At 41.2% G+C, this 21,140-nt stretch overlaps 1 protein-coding gene across 9 annotated transcripts in view; it reads left to right on the top strand.

Annotated features, from left to right (window-relative positions):
• The window catches only part of tmem94 (transmembrane protein 94), a 38,898-nt gene extending 18,777 nt beyond the window's left edge, over window positions 1-20,121 (top strand). For 6 of the 9 annotated variants that reach the window (XM_080305247.1, XM_080305248.1, XM_080305244.1 and 3 more), the window contains 18 exons: window positions 1,804-1,977; window positions 2,080-2,301; window positions 2,632-2,944; window positions 3,873-4,046; window positions 4,236-4,338; window positions 4,449-4,657; window positions 4,993-5,174; window positions 5,576-5,708; window positions 7,651-7,766; window positions 7,872-7,971; window positions 8,100-8,208; window positions 8,692-8,881; window positions 8,973-9,050; window positions 9,158-9,243; window positions 9,338-9,419; window positions 10,305-10,474; window positions 10,621-10,715; window positions 12,770-13,618. In XM_080305247.1, the coding sequence (XP_080161373.1) occupies window positions 1,804-1,977; window positions 2,080-2,301; window positions 2,632-2,944; window positions 3,873-4,046; window positions 4,236-4,338; window positions 4,449-4,657; window positions 4,993-5,174; window positions 5,576-5,708; window positions 7,651-7,766; window positions 7,872-7,971; window positions 8,100-8,208; window positions 8,692-8,881; window positions 8,973-9,050; window positions 9,158-9,243; window positions 9,338-9,419; window positions 10,305-10,474; window positions 10,621-10,715; window positions 12,770-13,566 (3,333 nt within the window). In that variant the 3' untranslated portion in view covers window positions 13,567-13,618. Of the gene's footprint in view, window positions 1-1,803; window positions 1,978-2,079; window positions 2,302-2,631; window positions 2,945-3,872; window positions 4,047-4,235; window positions 4,339-4,448; window positions 4,658-4,992; window positions 5,175-5,575; window positions 5,709-7,650; window positions 7,767-7,871; window positions 7,972-8,099; window positions 8,209-8,691; window positions 8,882-8,972; window positions 9,051-9,157; window positions 9,244-9,337; window positions 9,420-10,304; window positions 10,475-10,620; window positions 10,716-12,769; window positions 13,619-13,683; window positions 13,778-17,488; window positions 17,660-18,449 lie in introns of those variants that run through there. The other 3 variants (XM_026177593.2, XM_026177592.2, XM_080305251.1) reach the window with 2 other exon arrangements.
• The last annotated feature ends 1,019 nt before the right edge of the window (window positions 20,122-21,140 follow it).

Raw genomic sequence — 21,140 nt, 5'->3', positions numbered from 1 at the left:
GTAGTACTGAGGCAGGTTATTGGTTGGTAGTTGGAGGGGACCGGTCCCTTCTTGGGGTCCTTGGGGATCAGGACCGTCCGGCCTTCAGTTAGCCATTCCGGGTGTCTCTCGTTAACTAGCAGCTGGTTCATTTGTGCTGCCAGACGCTCGTGGAGTGCAGTCAGCTTCTTCAGCCAGTAGGCGTGAACCATGTCGGGCCCTGGTGCTGTCCAACTCTTCATACTGGAGACCCTTTCTTGGATATCTGCCACTGTGATGGTTACTGGACCCTGTTCAGGGAGGTCGCTGTGGTCAGCCCTCAGATCCTCTAGCCACTGAGCATTGCCGTTATGGGTTGCATCCTTCTCCCATATGCTCTTCCAGTATTGCTCCGTCTCCAGCCTTGGTGGTGCTGTTCTCTTATTGTTCCCTTGCCACTGAGAGTACACCTTTGCTGGTTCTGTGGAGAACAGCTGGTTTATTCTCCTGCCTTCTATCTCTCTGGTGTACCTCCTCAAGCGGCTGGCCAAGGCTGTGAGTCTTTGCTTGGCAGTTTCCAAGGCCTCAGGTATGGACAGCTTGCTGTATTTCTTAGGCACCTTATTTGTCGCACCTTTCTGCAACTCCGTTAGTTGGCTAACCTCCCTCCGTGCTACTTTGATCTTGCCCTCTAGCCTCCTTCTCCATGGAGGTTACTGCCCCTTGTCGCTGTTCAACTTGTAGCCAAGCATCTCACTGATCACTGTTGCCGTATTGTAGATCAGCTTGTTAGTGTCGGTAATCGTGGTTGTAGGTATTGCCCGTAGTGCTGCATTAACATCATCTAGCAGACCTTCTGAGGGTACTTCACGTAATCTTGGTAACCGGCTACGGGGGATCCAGGTTTCAAGCTTGGCCATGATCCTATTTTTCAGGTCAGTTCCTCTCGCACTCAACGATCCTTCTCCTATCGCACTTGGGGCTATGTACCCAATCTCGGGTGGGGGTGATGATATCTCCCCCCTGACCTGGCGTCCTGACTCCTCCTTGCCGTAGCATTTGTGTTGTACCTCGTCAATCTCTAGCTGTGAGAGCAGTCCCTTCTTTCGAATGTTGGAACACTGAGCTACTAGTTGTTTCGCCGAAGAAATTGTCTTTCAAACTTTTTCTTCTTTTTCAGTCCTTGTACCATTTTCAGAGGAATATTTTTGTTTGTTTGTTTTTTGCCAATTAACACTGACCTATGAATCATTCAAGCATAAAAAACCACCTAATGCAAGGGATGAACCAGTGTTGTCTCTCTACATAATGAACAGATTCTAAATAATATCTTTTGGATACAATAATTATAGTTATTGCTTCCAAGGATGGCACAACCAGTTATTATTAAGTTAAGACCAATTACTAGGTAGGTTTGGATAGCTTTTTTCCCTTAATAACTTAGGTTATCTTTGCCCAATACATTTAAACTTGGTTGATGATCTGAAACATGTAAGTGTGATGAAATTGCAAAAACCAATACAAAATCATGAATGGGTGAAATACTTTCTCACAGCACTGTTAAAATATTTTCGAGGACGTGGACCTTATGCAATTTCAAATTGTACGTATTTAGGCACATGGGTCCTATACTACAGTGTGTGTGTGTGTGTAACTCTTCTGTGTGGATATTTGGAACTGTTTTGGAATTCCTAAAGTAGTGACCAAACAATGCTTCCCTGAGCCAGCGCTTTATAGAGGTTAAAAAGCCTAGAACTCTTCTTATCACTGAAAGCTATTTTCTCAGGAAGCTTTTTGTTCTGTAAGTGTGTGTTTATATAATCTGTACTTTTGTTTTGCGTGCAGGTTCTATGTTGTGTGGACAAGCAGGGTATTCTTTCGTGGCCAAATCCCAGTCCGGAGACTGTGCTGTTCTTTAGTGGACGAGTGGAACCATCACACAACAGTCAAGATGACCTCAGAGACAACATGTCTGTTAACTCATACTGCCAAATGGAGATGGATGATGACAGGGAAGAGGTTTGTTTGTTCTCTTAGGCAAAGCTTTTAGCCCCCCAAAATTAATTTTAGAGTTTAATAAAAAAACAACAAAAAACAAGAAAACCTTTTATTGTCTGGTAGGGCCAGGAGGCAGAGGCTCTGCTTTGTCTGCAGAAAGAGCCCCCCCCTCAGCCGGGAGTGGGGCCAGATCCCAGCGAGATGTCGCACGAAACAGCACTCTCATCTGACACTCTCCAGATTCAGCAGCACTGCCAGCCTGTACCCACTTGCACTAAACACCACTCTGGATCGAATGTGAGCTTCAGCCATGACACTGAGGGAGGCGAGGATGCCCAGACACCGGTACAAACTGCAACTGAAATTTCTAATATTGAGCTCTTTTAAAAAAAAAAAAAAAATTAATACATAAAATTTTAAAAACAGATGGTGAAAACGTTAGTAAGTCCCATTAATACTGAAATTTTGGGTTATCTGAGATGTATTAATGTAAATGTTGTATTAAAATTTTTTTTGTCAGTTTGAATTTTCACTGCTGCTGCTATGGCCTACATATTTAAGCTAACCAATAAGAAATAACTTAAAATGACAGGGAACTAACCAGCACAGTACAAATAAAGTGTAGGAACTCAGGAAGTTGGTATGTGGCTTCAGGTTTTTTTCTCTTATCTCAAGGATTTTTCACTGGGCTGTCCTGAAGTGGAGGCTGATGACTTTGTGTGTGACTACCACCTGGAGATGCTGAGCCTGTCACAAGACCAGCAGAACCCTGCCAGCATCCAGTTTGATGACCAATCCTGGCAGTGCCACCTGCCCTCCCTAAAGCCACTGGGCCTGAATATCATGCTAAACCTCTGCAATGCCAGTGTCACCAAGCAGCTCTGTCGCTTCTCTGACCATCTATCAAACCTGGCTCTGCAGGAGAGCCACGGCACGGTGCTGCCAGTATATGTTCCATGGGGGCTCTGTGAGCTTTCCAGACTTATAGGTGAGCATGTCAGAACTGATTCTTATATAAACTAAACAAGTAATGACTTCCCTGAATCTTTTGGTTATATCCAACAGCCTGTGGGTCGCTATTTAACACAATGTATAAGTTACAGGTTACATGCTGATATAAACCTATTTAACAATGGTTATCCTGTGGCACAGAGGATTTTACAGATCCTCTACGCCCAGCCTACTCAAGCAATGGCCTACAGGCCACATGTGGCCAGAAGCAACCTCTGAGTGGCCCTGTCAATGATCCTGCCAGAAATGCAGAGTAAGACGGGAGGAAAAAAATTTCAAACTGAAATTTCTACAGCATAATGTAGATGGTTAAACGCAACACTCCTAATAGCCTAGTAATATTCAGACCGCAGTGCATTGTTGTAAACATATCTCTACAAATGAAACAAGTAGTCTATGATGCGACAGCAACATGCCTTTATCAACCCAACAGGAAAAATGAAAACCACTGATTTAACCCTGCTGTGTCTGACAAGCCAGGGTTTATTTTTTATTTTACCACTAAATCCAAATGTCGAATCTGTGTGTTTAATTTGTAACGAGTGTGTGGTATGATTATGTAGGCTAAATTATTATGTAGGTAAAGTGCAAAGTGCTCCCAGCAGTAATAGAAGCATTAAAAGCACATATTACACGACAGGGGTTAAAAGAGAGATTTTATACAAATAATATATTCTATTATTATATATTCTTTGTTCATTACTCGTAATGAACAAAGAATATATGTTTTACTTTACTTTACCAAATTAAATTACAAAAAATTAGCTTTCTCAAGACGTTATGTTCTCATTCACTGGTATATAATTTTAACTAAATCACTGCATACGAATCGATTGAGTGCGATATTAAAATCTATCAGAGAACAATTCAGAAGCATTGTTTTCTTCTTTTTGTCTGTTTGTCAGGGTTCACCCCTGGTGCGAGAGAGTTGTTTAAACAGGAGAACCACTTGACCCTCTACCAGCTGCCATCTGGAGAGAAGACCAAGGAGTTCACATCCCACCGCCTTCATTACTTCACCAAACGCCAGCCTCCCATCTCCCATCTCATCTCTCTGTTCGTACGAGACTCTTCATCCAGTGAGTCAGCACACTATTATTGTTTTGGGTTTTATGATGCAGTTTTAATAAAATGTTCAGCACCATCTCTTTATTCCCTGCACATAATCCATGTTCCTGTATATGTTTCTCTCCAATCCTCCCTTTGGCCAAACAGTACCATAATGTTTTGCTGTTTTCTTTCTTGATAATGCTTTTATGCACTGTTAGATAATGTCCAGATGCTGTCACATGGTTCAGCTGACCTTATCCTGGAGGCCTGCACTGACTTCTGGGATGGAACTGATATCTACCCCCTCTCAGGCTCAGACAGGTCTGTCTTTGGCTTTTTGTTTGTGCTTGAAGTCAACATAGTTACACTTTCCAAATGCACACAGTGAATTTGGAAAGTTTTCATTTCATCCTTTGGTTCCTGTGTCACAGAAAGAAGGTCCTGGACTTCTACCAACGTGCCTGTCTATCAGGTTACTGCTCAGCTTTTGCGTATAAACCCATGCAAGTATCTCTGTCTAGCCAGCTGAATGGGAAATGTATGGAACTGGCTCCTGGTCCCTGTCTGTTTTCTGGACTAGAGTTGCCCTCCACGACTCCCATCAAACACAACTCCTGCAGGAACAGCTGGAGCTCAGATGGTATGGACTGTGACACTGATGAAATGGGTGGTTTTGCATTTGAGCAAGACAAAACTGTACAAGAATTAAAGGAAATATGTTGTCACTGCAAAGCTCAATTGCTGTTATCCAAGGTTCAGTAGTTTGACTTGTTTATCAAAGACCATGACTTGGACAGATGCTTTTTACTTACTTGGCAATCACTGCATACAAGTGAGTTAGTAAGTTTTGATTCTACATGTCTTGGAAGTGACTGTAAATTGCAAAATTGTATGGATAAAGAGATTTCTCTGACTTTAGACAGATGTTACATTGTTTAGTTACCCTCTCTTTCCTCTTTCCCGTCGTGCTCACAGAAGGTATAGGTGAGGGTGTGGAGCGTGACGACTGTGTTCAGGCCCTAAGCGGGCAGATCTTTATGGGAATGGTGTCATCCCAGTTCCAGGCAAGGCTAGACACGGTCCGTCTCATTGATGCCCTCGTCACTGCTTGCATCCGCTTTGTTTACTTTTCCATGGAGGATGAGCTCCGCAGCAAGGTGAGTACAGTCAAGCTCTTAATCATTGCAACTAAAAGCTTACTTATTTAGTTTTAACTTATTTATTTAGTATTTCTATTATCTATAAGTATCTATAAGTTTTTGCTCATTTACAGACAAATAGGACAAAGGTGGTAACTTATTTAATTACTGCTAATTACTGTTCTCCGTCATCTAAAAAGATTTGATGAGGGTCTAACAGCAAATGACATTGCGTGTTTCACTTTAGGCAGGTGTGCTCTCACACAAGGTCACAGTTTATGACCTGAAGAAAATTTTCAGATTTGTTTGGAAAAACCTACTAAAATACTGGATACTACTATATAGTAGTGTCTATATATAGTCTAGTATACTGCTATAATCTACTATAAATTTGAGACGGCTCCTTTGGATTTGTGCAGGTGTTTGCAGAGAAGATGGGTTTAGAGACAGGCTGGAACTGTCATATCTCTCTGACACCAAACGGAGACGGTCCCTGTGATGGAGCTCCATCAAGCCCCAGTCATGGCTCCCTGCATGAGGATTTGAACCAAGGTACCGGTGTTTCTGACAAGTTTGAGTTAATATTCGTGTTATTAGTAATGGGAACAATTTTAAAGGCTGATTATATATTTAGTCATTAATAGTGTAGCAGCTATCAATTATTTTAGTAATCAAGTAAACTGTTGATTATTCCAACAAGTAATCGAATAGGAAGTATTTCTGTCTTATTTACAATAAATATTCAAAAGGGAAAAAAACATGGCTCTTTCAAAAGTTGGAATAATTGGAAATCTCCAAATATCCACCAAATATTTTGATTTAATTAACTCATTTAAAATCTGTTCTGGAAAATGATTGGGAGTGGGTAGGCTGTCAAGAATGGGCTCAAGATAACAGTTGACTCTACTTCCAAATGCAATGTTGGAATTAGATGAAGGAATAATATCAAAACTCAAAAAAAAGAGCATCAACATCAGGAGCATAAATAATTAGAAAAGCATTTGGTAGAGTAACCAAAAGTATCTATGATATGGATCAGACTTTGTGGCCTCCACTCTAAAGAGAATATTTGTACAACTGAGGATTGGCACACCTCTAGATTTATAAGTAAATGGAGCCTGAAAAACCTGAGAAACCTAATTTGCTCTCAACCTGTGCTGTTCAGCTGCACTAGCATGCGTTTCTTTGAGGAAGATAATTTCTTCTTCCAAAAATTTAAGGTGTGAAAGGACATGACCCTTCTTAACCACGTGTCCAAGACCTTTTACGTTCCAATTAACCAATGTGAGGTCTCTCATGTCGCTAGAAACAGAATTATTAGGTACTGTCGTAACAGGATACAACAACATAATATCCACCCAGAACGAGGTAATGCAAAAAGCAACTAATATCTAAATGTACAACCACATCTGAAAGAACACAATTACCCAAACTGTCAAACACTTCATGAAGGTAGATCAAGAGCTGTGCACTTCCACTCTGCTCTCTCTTCACCGTGATGCACCAGTAGTGTCTGCATCACTGCAGCTAAAGCACTAGTCTGTCTGTTAATCTCTGCTCCCCTCTTTCCTCACTCGTGAACAAGACCCTGAGATAATTAAACTTCTCTACCTGGGTCAGCAACTCATCCCTGACCCAGAGTGGGTCCTCCACCCTTTTCTGGCTGAGAACCATGAGGTGCTACTTTTAATTCTCAGTGCTTCACACTCTGCCACATACACACTAAATGTCCCCTCCCTAACTCAGTGGGAGGGAAAAATAGCTGGCAATGCGTGTTTTCCTATGAGGTAAAGCAATTTATGGCAGCCCAGCCGTATCTCTGTTATATCTATAAAACCACTTACAGTCTCCTTTCTCGAAGTATTGGGTTCCTTCTCAGCAAAAAATCAGTTTAGTACTGTATATCAGCGGTCCTCAACCCCCGGGTCTCAGACCGGTACCGGTCCGTGAGTCGTTTGGTACCGGGCCGCGAGAGTTGAGGCTCAGGTGTGAAATGTATAGTTTTCAGGGTTTTTATCGGTTTTCAGCATTAGTTTGTTATCGTTTTTATCGTTTTTATCGTTAACTCCGTTTTCCTGGGTCTTTTCACGTGTGTTATGAATAAATCTTCTTTTTTTTCGGTACCGGTACTAGTTTTATTTTGTTGTATTTATCCGCGACACCTTAAAGGCCGGTCCGTGAAAATATTGTCGGGCATAAACCGGTCCGTGGCGCAAAAAAGGTTGGGGACCGCTGCTGTATACAACATACTGTATGCAATATACTGTGTATCTTAAGAGTGTATGAGTAAATGTACTTCGGTCGTTGCTGTGCTTTTTTTTTTTGGAAGTCGAATTTCCCAGAGGAACCCACCCGAGGGATTAATAAAGTTCTATCTTATCTTATCTTATCTTATCTTATCTTTTGGTGTTTTTCGTTGTTTTTTTTGTTTTTTTTCAGTAATGCTTCTTAATAAGTGTAGAGGAAGCCACACTATATTTTTTCTGTAACACAGATTCTCGGGATGAAGCAGAAGGTCCCCTGCTACCAGAAGAGGAAGCTCACTCTGACCTGGCCAGTTTCCAGCCCACAGATAGCGATGTCCCCAGCTTCCTGGAGGACTGTAACAGGGTAATTTGCTCTTAACCAGTGAAACTACTGTTCTAGCCCACAGAGGCAAAAGCAAAGTCTGCTCAGTCTTGTGTTTTATGTATTGCTTCCATATATTTTGTAAAGGCCAAGTTACCTCGTGGGATCCACCAGGTTCGTCCTCATTTGAAGAACATTGATAATGTGCCTCTTTTGGTGCCACTCTTCACAGACTGTACGCCTGAAAGTAAGTCTTATCTTACATATGGGTACCATATTGTGTACAAGATGTCCAGTACATTACTACTTAGTATTCTGAGTAAAGTTTAACAAAAGTGAACCAACGATCCACATGCCTGTATCACTTCCTTTCAGCCATGTGTGAGATGATCACGATCATGCAGGAAAACAGGGAGGTTACGTGCTGTCTGGGGAGCGCTGGCAATTTCCGCAATAGCCGCCTGTTCCTTCAGAGTGACCTAAGGTATGCTAATAATAAAATATATGAATATGCGCAATCATAACATAGAATCAACTGCCTCTGCAGTAGGTTGTCACAACTCTGTCACTGACTGCAGTTAGCTACAGTAATTCTTTTTCTAATATGGGGCTAACTGAGGCTGCAAAGCAGAACAAGGACTACCAAAGAGATAATAAATCATTTGGAATATTTGCAGATTAATTCAAAAACACTTTCATGCCACAGTGTATCCTGTATACTGCACCTGGCCAAACTAGAATAAAACAGGTCTCCTTTAAGCAAGTGACTTATAGTTTTAGAAATCCAATGCAAAGTTGGAAGAATGAATGGACAAGTCTCTTAATCAGACTCCAGCTGCAGTGTGCTGGAGATGATGGTTTACTCATCAGCAAAAAAATGAGCTTGTAATTGCTTCAGTACTCTGTTTCTTTGAATTGTCCAGTCAAAGCTGAGACTTAATCGCGCCACCTGACCTCTGTTTTACAGCATTGCTTTGGACCCTTTGTATCCATCTCAGTGTTTGTGGGAGACTTTTGGCTATGCCACTGGGGGAGGATTTAATGGAGAGGTCGAAGGACTGTCTCCATTGAGGCTGTCTGGACAGCTCAACAGCATGGGCTGTTCTGTTACCTTCCACCAAGGAGAGAGTGTGAGCATGGTCAAACTCATAGAACAGGTTAGATGCACACAGGCCCTTGTGTACCCGATCAGTCTAAGAGTAATGTTACATTTATAAATGTATCTGCCTTTGGCTGAATGTGTTGCAGGCACGACACACAACCTACGGCATTCGCAAGTGCTTCCTCTTTCTGCTGCAGTGTCAACTCAGTCTGGTTATCATCCAGGTGAGAAGGGAAGATTCATAAATTCTGAAGATGTGCCTGTTTACACTGCATTAAACATCTTCCTATTTCTGTGTAATTTACTGCATGATGTGCTTCTGGTGTTACAGTTCTTAGCCTGCTTAGCTCAACTTCCTCCTCCCATGAACACCACTGACATCCTCTGGGTGTCATGCTTCAGCTGCCCTCTGCTAAGGTACATACATACTGTAAATATCTAGAAACTAATAATTCATTGTTATTTTGTTGTTTCGTGAAGAAACTGGTTCTAATTTGTTCTCTGTTGGCAGTGTGTCACTTTTGGGAAAGCCACCTGATAGTACAGTTATGACAGTTGCCACAGGGAAGAACCTGGACGCAATCCCAAAGAAGGTAGTATCAAGTATGAGAAATAGAGTATACTCATGTGATATTATTCAGGTTTTTATTGTTCACACAGTGTATCTATTTCCTGTATCCACTCAAATGAATGCTTAATAAAATCTACTTAAAGAAACTCTGCTCAACCTCAGAGAAAGAATTAATTATAGACACGACCATAACAGTTACAACTGGCAAATTACAAGACATGCACAAAAATGTCCTGCACTGTAATGGTGGACTATTTCGTCTACTGTTTTCCTCAGCATCAGTCATATGACAACAAAGTTGCAGCTACTATTGCAAAATACATGTTGCATAGCTTGGTTTTTATTTTTTATTTTACTAGTCCTTTATTTATCCAGGTAAAAAAATCTCATTGAGATTAAAAATCTCATTTCCAAGAGAAACCTGGCATCATGGCAACTAAAGTCAAAATACATGTACATAACATTTAAAACAAATACAATATCCCATACGAACATGTGAAAAATATACAATAACAGATCAATTAAGAGTAACATTAAAAAACAATCACACTGAATAAAAGAGTTACAACAGCTAGTAATAACTAGCCATTCTATATTTTGCGGTACTACTGAAGAAAGTGGTTATAAATCTTTGTTTTGTTCAGTCATTTGACTTTAGAATTTATGGGTAAGTTCATATGAAGGATCACATTAACTATTGAAGTCATTTGGCAGGCTAGGCTAGTATTTGCTGTCTTACTAGCAATAACCTTGGCAAGCAAGATACAATTAGCCATACATGAATCTGATGGCTATTTTGTAACATTAGCTGATAAAGTGATTTGAAAAGGAACAGCTACATTACCAGATCAGCTACTGAAATCTTGGATGAATTTGTGTATGTCTGTTTGCCAACCTCTTTAACCAGACTCAGAACTACTTCCTTGGCTGTTTCCTGTTGAAGTTTGGCCTGACTATGTGTGCCTACCTGTTGGCCTTTGGGTTTAGCCTACAAGCGGTCTGCCTGAGCAGTTTGTCACACTGCAACCTGAACTCCTCAGACAACACCACTGCCTCCTGTAATATATTTGCAAAGAGGTAGGAGTAACAATAACCTGCAACAGTCCATAGCTGTTCCACTCATAGACTTAATGCTAAAATTAATTACAATGCAGTTAGATTAGCAATAATGAAGAACAAGTAAGCAACATGTTAAAAACAAATATATTTCCATATATCTGCAGCGTTTCACCTAGTGCACCTCAGTGGTTCTTTGAACTGTCTAACGGTCTGCTGATGACGCAGAAGATCATGGCAGGGTTTCTTGTCTTGCACACAGGTAAGAGCGCCTTCATAGATATGTACAAGTGTCCTTTAGATTTTTATGATGTCTTAAAGCAGTTTGTGAGCTCTATGACAACGGCAGTCAGGATCTTAGAGTATTCCACTGGAGCGCGTCTTTAGTAAATGAAAACCCCTTTCCTCCCTCTGGTCAATTTGCGGGACCATAAAACAATTTTTATTCTGTTCTCGGAGCTTAGGTTTGCCCAAATCACCTGAAACTGCTTTTTTTTCCCCTTTTTTTTTTTTTTTTTTTTTTACCCACACTGTGCTCTGCTAGGGATAGGGCTTCCCTCCGTCTTCTTGGGGGGGGTGCCTTCAACATTTCAAATGCTAATAACTAAAGACAGGTTGGTGTAGACTCACAGCTTAGGAATGAACAAAATGGATACAGCATACATACATTAAGCGGCTGTGTTTTATGCAGTGTTGGGGATTAACGGATTACATGTACCACCGTTACGTATTTAAAATACAAAATATGAGTAACTGTATTACATTTACTGTTTAAAAGGGTGGTACTCAGAATACAACCATTAAGAGGCTCTAATGCCTGTGTCTCAATCTCACGGCCCATGTCACCTCTACTTACGGAATTTAAAAAAAAAAAAATTTTATTATTCAAAAAAGTATTTAAAATGAAGGCAATAGGCAGAGTGTTACAGGCATAGCCTTAAAGAATGTAGCCTCATGGGTAGTGTAGTCCGTGCTGCAGCGAGAATGGACTGTCATATCCGTTATGTGTCTGTGAGCATGTAAATATAATAATAACCACTGCAGCCAAGAAGAGTGCCTGACGAGCCCAGTTGTAAGTAAGCTGTTAAGACTCGACTGTACACCGTGTTCGTGTTTTCCTCCGAAACAATAAGTTCCGTTGAAGCAGTCTTTCAACGCCTCTCTCTGTCTTTCGCTTGCAAAGTTGACCCAGACAACAAAGTAAAGCTAGTTTTCAGCTACAAGCCCGTATTAGCCAGAGGTCCCTTTACTACGGTTCAAAGCCGCGGACCTGTTTTATATACACGCGGAATAGTTTTCTATACGAGATCGCTGCAAAAAGTGCAGCCTTACCTAATGTCCACCTACTGTTACTCATTTATATTAAGATTTAAATATCTAGTTGGTATTGGTATGGCGAGTAACCTTCAGTGATAGTAATAAATCACAGCAATAGTACATTCATGTAGTTCTAAAGCATGATAATATATTAAGTAATCCAAAGTATTCTGAATATGTTACTCTCATTGAGTAACGTAACGGAATATGTTACAAAATACATTTTGGGGCATGTAATCTGTAATCTGTAGTGGAATACATTTTAAAATGTAACCTTCCCAACACTGGTTGAATGTATAAGCCATGTGCGAAGTTCACTCTGACGCCTCTGCCTTTCTAAACGGAGGGACAGTAAGTGTGTGTGTATATGTAAGTGTGTAAAAACTGCACATAGATTAACACCAATAGTATTTTGTCTATATCCGCAATTGTAGAAATTAATCTCATGTAAACAATAACGTCACGTCAAAAGAGGCTCACACCTCTGACGTTGCATGACTAAATCTCAGTTTTCCTCGTCCACACAAACGCAAAAACTGAGTTTTTGAAAACCTCCACCCTGGCAGGAGTTTTTTAGAAATCTTAGTTTTCAGTGATCAAAAACACCGTACACATGTGGACGAAAGGTGCAAACACATAGAAAATCCTGCGTTTTCAAAAATACCCATGTACATGTGGACGTGGCCCATTTTCAGAGAGGTAGTTTGAAAAAAAAAAAAGAACATTTTGAACTCACCCATACTTGGTGTGTGTTCAAAATGTATGGGGTGTCTGGCCCATTGCTACGGGCCATTCGATCCCAATACAACCGTTGCAAGAGCTTGGTTCGCATTGCCGGCAATAAGTCGGACTCGTTCCCGGTGGGTGATGGGCTCCGCCAGGGCTGCCCTTTGTCTCCGGTTCTGTTCATAATTTTTATGGACAGGATTTCTAGGCGCAGCCAAGTGGCGGAGGGCTTTCGCTTTGGTGGCCTCAGAATCTCATCTCTGATTTTTGCAGATGATGTGGTTCTGTTGGCTTCATCGGGTGAGGGCCTCCAGCTCGCACTGGAACGGTTCGCAGCCGAGTGTGAAGCAGCGGGAATGAGGATCAGCACCTCCAAATCTGAGGCCATGGTTCTCAGCCGGAAAAGGGTGGAGTGCCCACTCCGGGTCGGGGATGAGTTCCTGCCCCAAGTGGAGGAGTTCAAGTATCTCGGGGTCTTGTTTGTGAGTGATGGGAGAAGGAAACCGGAGATCGACAGACGGATTGGGGCTGCAGCTGCAGTAATGCAGACGCTGCACCGGTCCGTCGTGGTGAAGAGGGAGCTGAGTGTAAAAGCGAAGCTCTCAATTTACCGGTCGATCTACGTCCCTACCCTCACCTATGGCCACGAGCTGTGGGTAGTGACCGAAAGAACGAGATCGCGGATACAAGCGGCAGAAATGAGCTTCCTCCGAAGGGTGGCTGGCCTGTCCCTTAAAGATAGGGTGAGAAGTTCGGCCGTCCGGGAGGGGCTCAGAGTAGAGCTGCTGCTGCTCCACATCGAAAGGAGCCAGCTGAGGTGGTTCGGGCATCTGACAAGGATGGGTGAGGTGTTCCAGGCATGTCCCACCGGGAGGAGGCCCCGGGGCAGACCCAGGACACGCTGGAGAGATTATATCTCTCAGCTGGCCTGGGAACGCCTTGGTGTTCCCCCGGATAAGCTGGAGGAGGTGGCTGGGAGAGGGAGGTCTGGGCTTCTTTGCTTAGGCTGCTGCCCCCGCGACCCGGCCCCGGATAAAGCGGATGAAGATGGATGGATGGATGGATTTTGAACACAGATTGTTTTGATAATCACGAGATGATCAGTAAAACTCCCATGTTAAAGATGAGTGATTGTGTTTTCTTTTTTAAAATCGAACTTTTCTTATTGTTGTTCTGTCATTTACCAGTGGTAATCTCCCTGAGCTATGTCCATCGCTCGCAGCCTTTATGGAAAAAGAGCCCATTCAGCAATACCTGGTGGTGTGTCACTGTACCTGTGGTGTAAGTAATTATGTTCTTTAGATAATGTTAAAGCCCAGTGTTTATCAACATCTTTGCAAACATCAAGGACTAAGATTAACGCTGGTTTTATAATAGATTTCAGCAGCCCTGTTTTGAGTGATCAGTAAGACTAGAAAATTGCAGTGTATAAACACCAGTACATTTAGCTTTAGATACTGTACTTACAACAGGGTTAAAATGAACAGATTGGTGCTGGAGTTCATGTGTTTGTCTATTAAAGATGTTAAGCAATGTTTAGAGACATATTTACTAATGAGATTGCAAGACAACTTTCAAAGTGAATGCAATGTTGTGTTGACATACTGCACTCACAAAGCTAGAATCAAACTTTGAACATTGTGGTTATGTTGCTGCAACGTTACCACCTGAGAGAAAACTCAGTACCGTGCAAAAGTCTTGATCCATGCTTCATTTAGATTTTTTGCTAGGAAAGTATATGTGCAGCAAATAGTTTAGACATTTTCTATCTTGGTACGTGTAGAAACCTTGTTATTTTTACAGCATCGGTGTCATATTTGTGACCATTGTCATGCTAAAAAATGAAGCCATTGCCAATCAGTTGCTTTCCAGGTGGTAGTGGATGGTGGATAAAAATCTAATTGTACATTTCCATGTTCATAACTCCACTGAAGAGCCATGCAGACCTAAACCATTACAGTCTTCACCGTGTTTTATAGATTGCTTTTGTTCTTATTCTGCGTACAGATAAGAACAAAATGATTACTCCCACTACGAAATTTCAAGTTGATGTCAAAATTTCCCAAGTACTTTTTTTTTTTTTTTTTTTTAACAGAAGAGATTTTCAAACGAGCATTTCTAAATACATTAGGTTTCTTTAGAAAGCACAAAATATTTTTATTTGCACATATTGAAAGAATAATTTCAGAAAAAAACCCAAAAATGCCTGGGGTCAGTATTATTATCCCTCTGAAAAATTGACCTTTTCCATTGAGCCGTAGCCCAAACCACTGCTGTGCAATGATGTGCTTTGACTTTAAAATGACCAAAGCTTCGAGTTAAAACTGGGATTTATCTTATTTATACAGTAGAAAAAATGTCTGAGCTGTCACTTGAGAAAGCATCAGGCCAGAAAGAAATAAAATCAATTTAGACTTTAGAAAAAGACTTATTGATGCCCACAAAGCAGTTGAATATAAAAAGTTGTAACATTTCCAAGTTTGAGGAACATGAGGAAGTGAGCCACCCAGTACAGAGCAAACCTGGCTATGAGAACATACATGCACTTCAAGAAATAGGTTTTACTATACCCTCCAAAAAAGACAAAATTATTACAAAAATTAAATGACAGAAACAAGCCATATTAATAATTAAGTGGGCCCATAAAAGAGGTTAACTAAACAAAATTATACTCAAAAAAAGTACAAAATATCATAATTCAACAAACAGACTTCCCCAAATGAGAGACAGCTCCACTTATATAGTGACTGAATGAACTATTGTATAAATAAAAGGGGAAAACCACAAAGCAATAGCTAAACATAATACAAGAAGAAACCCCATTCCCCCCCTGAATCGTCACAACAGATGGTTAAGTCCATTCTGTTGCCTCTGCACTTAAACCAGCTCCAGGTAACAGAGTATTTCAGTTGTGTGGCTGCATGCAGCCATCATACTGGCAGAGGTAGGAAATGTGTCCTTTGATCAAATGAGACAAAATTCTAGCTCTTTGGCCAAAGACATTGGTTATGTTTGTAGAAAGAAGGGAGATGTGTGCAACCCAAAGCATACTGTCCTCACACCAAACTATGGGGATGCTGCAGCAAGTGTGGAAGTGGGAAAACTCATCATGGTCGATGAAATCATGAAGAAAGAGGGAAATGTGAAGATTTTAACAGAAAAACTCATGCAGTCCATAGTAAAAGTGGTTCTGGGTTGTTGCTTTGTCTTCCAACCTGACAAGGAGCCAAATCATATATAACTCGTGGTGAAGAACTACCTCCAGAAGACCAAAGTGATGGTACTGGGGGGAAAAAATTCAAGTATTTTCCAAGTACTGTTAAAACGTGTGCTTAAAAATTATATTTACATAGCGGGCTAACAATTCTGTCCAGCTGTATATAAGTCCTGATACCCCTGATTTTCAGTCCCGTTCTTGTGCAATTTGGCTTACCTCAAGCTCTTCTTCTTGTTTCCCTTTCTTAAGAATGGCTTCTTGATAGCCACACTCCATGGAAGTCATTACTGAGTCGTGGTCAAACAGTAAATGACTGAAAGATCAGATGCATTTCAAAGGAGGACTTTTAGGTCTTCGCTGGATTTTTCCTTCTTATTTCTAAAATTGTGTTTTGTCAGTTTTTATAACATTGTTATCATTATCCTTCATTGGTTGAGTTGGGTGCCTTTTTATGCCTGCATGAGTCATTGGCCAGTGTTAAAACATTCTTCTGAAAATGATTAGGTACAAGGACTGGACTGAAAACTGGAAAAAAAAAGCACCTAATGTCCAAAGAAAAACTTTGAAAGAGCTTAATAATGTCTGTAAAACTATTGCCTATAGATATTTAAAAATACAAATTCTGAATTCTTCGAAACAAAATATAAAACAGGTGGGTGGCTCAAGACTTCTGCACAGAACTGTAGTTCTGCTGTTTACCTCAGAGTTGGCAGAATGTAAAATGTAGTCATGACCATAATAAGATCTTGTCTTATGATACTTTATACGTTACAGTAAAATCAGTTGGGATTGCCTTTGTTTTTGAGTCTTTGTTAGCAATTTTTTTTATTAGTACCTACTTGGATCGGCTCGTTACAATCAATATACCACGAACGTGCGTGAAGTCTTAATAGTAACGCAGCAGAGTCTCCGGTTACATCATTTGCATGCGACACATGACACCACAACACAAGGAGAGCCCCAAGGAGTTGATTGTGTTCATCTGTGGACGTTGTGTTTAAACACTAGTTTGCTAGTTTGAGTGGGGAGTCAAGGAGGCCATTTATGTGAAAAGGGAAAGAGCTCCTCTGAATCGAGGAGGGGACATCTTTCACCATCATACAATGCTGTGATTGCAACCATTCCCCAACTCTATGAATAGTACTCATGGGCATTGATCAGTGGTCTTTGATCTGTGGTTGTTGATCAGTGTGGTCTGACCTCACAGCACATTGGGCTTGTCATTGTGCAAAGGTACTGTTTATAAGGTTGCAGAGACCTGCAGTCATCTGTGACTGAAGAAAATCACTTGAAAACTAAAAACATCCAGATGAACAGAATTAACTCTTTGGGATTTACTTAGCAGGATGATTGAGCATGCATCAAGACAGTAGAGGAGGATATCAGACCGATGCTATTCCCATTCCTCAGTCGGTGGCGTTTTGTCAGACTTGAAGACCACAGTATTATTTGTTGTGTACCCATTTACCTCGTTGTCGTGTTTCAAAAATGGCGGTTATGATTTTCGATAAGGAGACGCTCTCGTGAATCATCAAGTGACGCCACCGATTAGCCAATCGGTGGCATGCGGTTTGATGTCACATTTTAGTACCTGGTTGGACCGCTTGAGACTGTGGCCAAGCAGGTACTAAAAAGGTACCTGCTACCAGTCACTACTATCGTCCCATGGCGAACCCTAAAAACCCTTGTTAAGCCATACCAAGCCGACACGAGTAGGTACTAATGGAAAAGGGTATGTATATGTATGAAATCCTCTTGTCTGTACTTTTCACCAGACTGGTCAGCCAAATTGTTCAAGCCACAGTGGATTACCAGTTGTGGTGTGACAAGACTACTGTCCTGTGCTTTAAACTGGCTGACATACCGCTGGAGGCCTGGCTGCTAGTGTCTGTCTCCCTGCTGCTGGTGGTTGTAGTCAATGAAGTGGTGAAGCTACATGAGATACGGTACGAAATAGAAGAAGCTGTTAGAAATACATCAGTAGTGTTGGGGGGGGGGGGGGGAGAAGGGATAGTATAAAATAGTTGGAAAACGATTAGAAGCAATATGATTCTGATTCACGTTGCACGGGCACCACGGTGGTTAGCACTTTTGCTGCACAGTAAGAAGGTCCTGAGTTCAATTCCACCATCAGGCCGGGGTCTTTCTGTGTGGAGTTTGCATGTTCTCCCCAGGTACTCCGGCTTCCTCCCACAGTCCAAAGACATGCAGTTAGTGGGGATAGGTTAATTGATCAATCTAAATTGCCCATAGGTGTGAATGTGAGTGCGACTGGTTGTCTGTGTCTCTGTGTTAGCCTTGCGACAGACTGGCGACCTGTCCAGGGTGTATCCCGCCTCTCGCCCTATGACAGCTGGGATAGGCTCCAGCGCCCCCCGCGACCCTGGAAAGGAGAAGCGGAAGCGAATGGATGGATGGACAATATGTTCTGTACAAATGTTAGAAACAGAAAGAGGGTAGCATGAACATGTGGTGGTGGAATAATAATAATAATGATAATAATGATGATGATGATGATAATAATGATATTAATAATAATAATGATATTAGCCATTGATTAATTAAATAATAATATGATGATGATGATGATGATGATGATGATTATTAATTTTTTAGATTTCAGGTCAGTCTTTGTTTTTCTCTTACACTCCTCAGAGCACTGAATTGCTGCTAAATTGTTTTTTTTGTGCGTTTGTTGATTATAAGCTCTGGTTTGTCCTCTGTGTCCTTTCAAAGGGTGCGAGTTCGGTACCAGAAGAGACAGAAGTTGCAGTTTGAAACGAAGCTTGGAATGAACTCTCCGTTCTGAAGTCGGTTGGTGGGGCAATACCAGGAGCCAGCTTGGTGCACATGCTGTAGCAGACAATTTAAGCCTAACTGCACTGCGGCCAGGCGAAGCAAAAGTCGAACAACCATGAGGGCAGTTTGACACATTTGTTCGAGCTTCTGGGACCGTTTTTTAACAGTTGATTCATGACAAAAAAGGCAGGGAAAAGAAAGACTCCAAAGAATCCAATTTAATTACAAACATTTAAATGATGTCAGAAGAGTTTGTTGTCTGAACTCTTGAAAGACATGAAGAATAATTTCTGAAGAAGCTCCTGCTTCATCTTCTTCACATCTGTTCTACATCTGAGAAAAGTTTTACATGGGGTCCACTCCAGAAACGTTCCGCTAAATGCTACTTCACTTTCAGAGGATCTTAATGTGACATCCACTGAGACATGTTGAATTGTTGCATATCATCTGACTAGCTTTGATGATTTTTTTTTTTTTTTAACAAGTCAAGTGGGAACACTGGAAAAAAAAAAAGGTACCCGTGGAGCCCCAAAGTTTGTAATAATTATAAATATAGGCATGAGTACTTTTGAAGAACTTAGTTCTATTTCACTGAATACAGAAACAAACAGTCGAATAAACGTTGTTTGTGAAAACATTTGAGGAGGTAAGATGCACACTTGAATGTGTTTTTATTAAAAATGGCTAATTTATTTTGTAAAGGAGGTTTTCCCATTTAGAGTTAAAAAGGAAACTAAAGCATGAAGTGCCACTCAGGTTCTCTCATATTTGCTGATGTGTTTGGGTTTATTTACTGCACTGTGTAGTTTGTTAGTTGACAGGAACAGGAACTATTTAGGTTGTTGAGCTTGTAACAGAGAATAAGTCTAGAGTCATGAAGAGAGACATTATGCAATACAACCTGACAATGAGTCATTTTTTTTACCCCTGAGACATAAAAGGTTGATGGGGTATTGTCGTCAAGGGGATCAATGTGGACACCCAAGTTTGGGAATGTAATAGCTAGAGAATGTAGCGACACAGGATTTTATTTAATTTTTTTAATTGCTACGTGGGTGTATCTACTAAAAATATCGAATGAGTTTGAATCTCAGTGGCCTTAACCTTAAGGTCACAGGTCAAGTTCTCTGAAAATCTTCAGAATACTATTAGTTGAGAACACGTTCCTCAACAGCCTCAAAATAAATTTTGCCAGGGGCATGTTAACCCTGTGAGTGATCGAGAATTAAAATTGTTTTTCAGAAAATGTAAAAATCCCCCCAAAACCTTTGTTTTGAGTTGGAATTGTGTATATATAATATTGTTTTGTTTTTTTTTGTTTTTTTTTATATGTATGGGAATAAAGTTGAATTCACATATGGCATGTGCAGGTTGCAAAGTTTGCAATATTCATTGGCTGTCACAGTAGTTGTGATTAAAAACCTCACTTTATTCCATGTGTGTCCTAGGTTTTTGGAATTTTGTAAATATTTGTCATTGTAATAAGTAATATTGACAGATTGTTTCATCCATTTTTTTCCCATATTCGTCCATTTTGTCAGAGTACCGCAAAATGTAAGGATTATATTCTCTTGCAGACAATCACATGAATAAAGAAGACATGCAGTTAGACTATTGTCCAGTGAAGGGCACAGATCACACACACACACACACACACACACACACCACCCTGTGGGCGGTATTTATCCTTCAACCTGTGATCATCTCCCCGTCTGCCCATTGTTCTCCTGTTACCACAGGTATCACTGTTGCCTTCACCCTCCTAATCTTATCAATATGTTACTACAGCCTTCTTCCTCTACTTGTCTACCACTACAATTTGTGGTTGGTTAGCTATCACCAGTTTGTTTATCCCACAGGAAAAATCCCACAGGATTTTTGCTCAATCGCAGCATTACTTAAATGAAGAGAGAGAATGATTAGGGAATTAGTTTCAGCTGACCAGCCAGCCTCCTTAGCATTGCTCCCTGAACCTGCTGCCCCACCCATCCTCTCTAAATACCCCACTGCCCGACTTAGGCAAGCGGAGCCATCTGGCCAGTTCTACCTCCCACCCATTTTCCCACAAGCTGGAGAAAGCAGCCACGATTATCTGTGCCCCTGGCTTATGGGCCACCTTTAACTTAAAAGGCTGGAGAGCTAATCCCAGGTGATCCAGGCAATGGCATCCTTCATACACTGGAGCCAGTGGGACGTGATCCAAACAAAGTGAATGGGCATTTCAGGAAGCCACTGTATTGCCAAGAACTCTTTTTCAATAGTACCACCTTTCCCGTTCTAACAGGAAAAAGTTAGGGGTGTGCAGCACAGGTTCCCCACAGAGAGCCTTTTTAACCTGCACAAATGCCACCTGGCACTCCTCCATCCACTGTAGCAGATCTTGGACACCTTTTCAGAGAGGTCCGTTAGGGGCTGGTCAGCTCTACAAAGTTCAGAATGAACCAGTGGTAATATCCAGTCAGCCCCAAAACCACCTCATCTCTTTTTTGTTTTGTTTTTTTGTTTGGTCTTGGACATGTGCAGGCTGTGATGGTTGTCATTTTCTCCATCTGTGGCTGCACCTTCCCGCCTTCCACTGCAATAACACTGTGTGTACACAGTCTGTGTTGCAGGGAACTGATTATTTTA

The sequence above is a fragment of the Astatotilapia calliptera genome, chromosome 8 (assembly GCF_964374335.1).
Source record: "Astatotilapia calliptera chromosome 8, fAstCal68.1, whole genome shotgun sequence".
Taxonomy (NCBI): Eukaryota; Metazoa; Chordata; class Actinopteri; order Cichliformes; family Cichlidae; genus Astatotilapia; species Astatotilapia calliptera.
The sequence above is the reverse complement of the archived record's forward strand: the minus strand, read 5'-3'. Positions and strand labels throughout refer to the sequence as shown.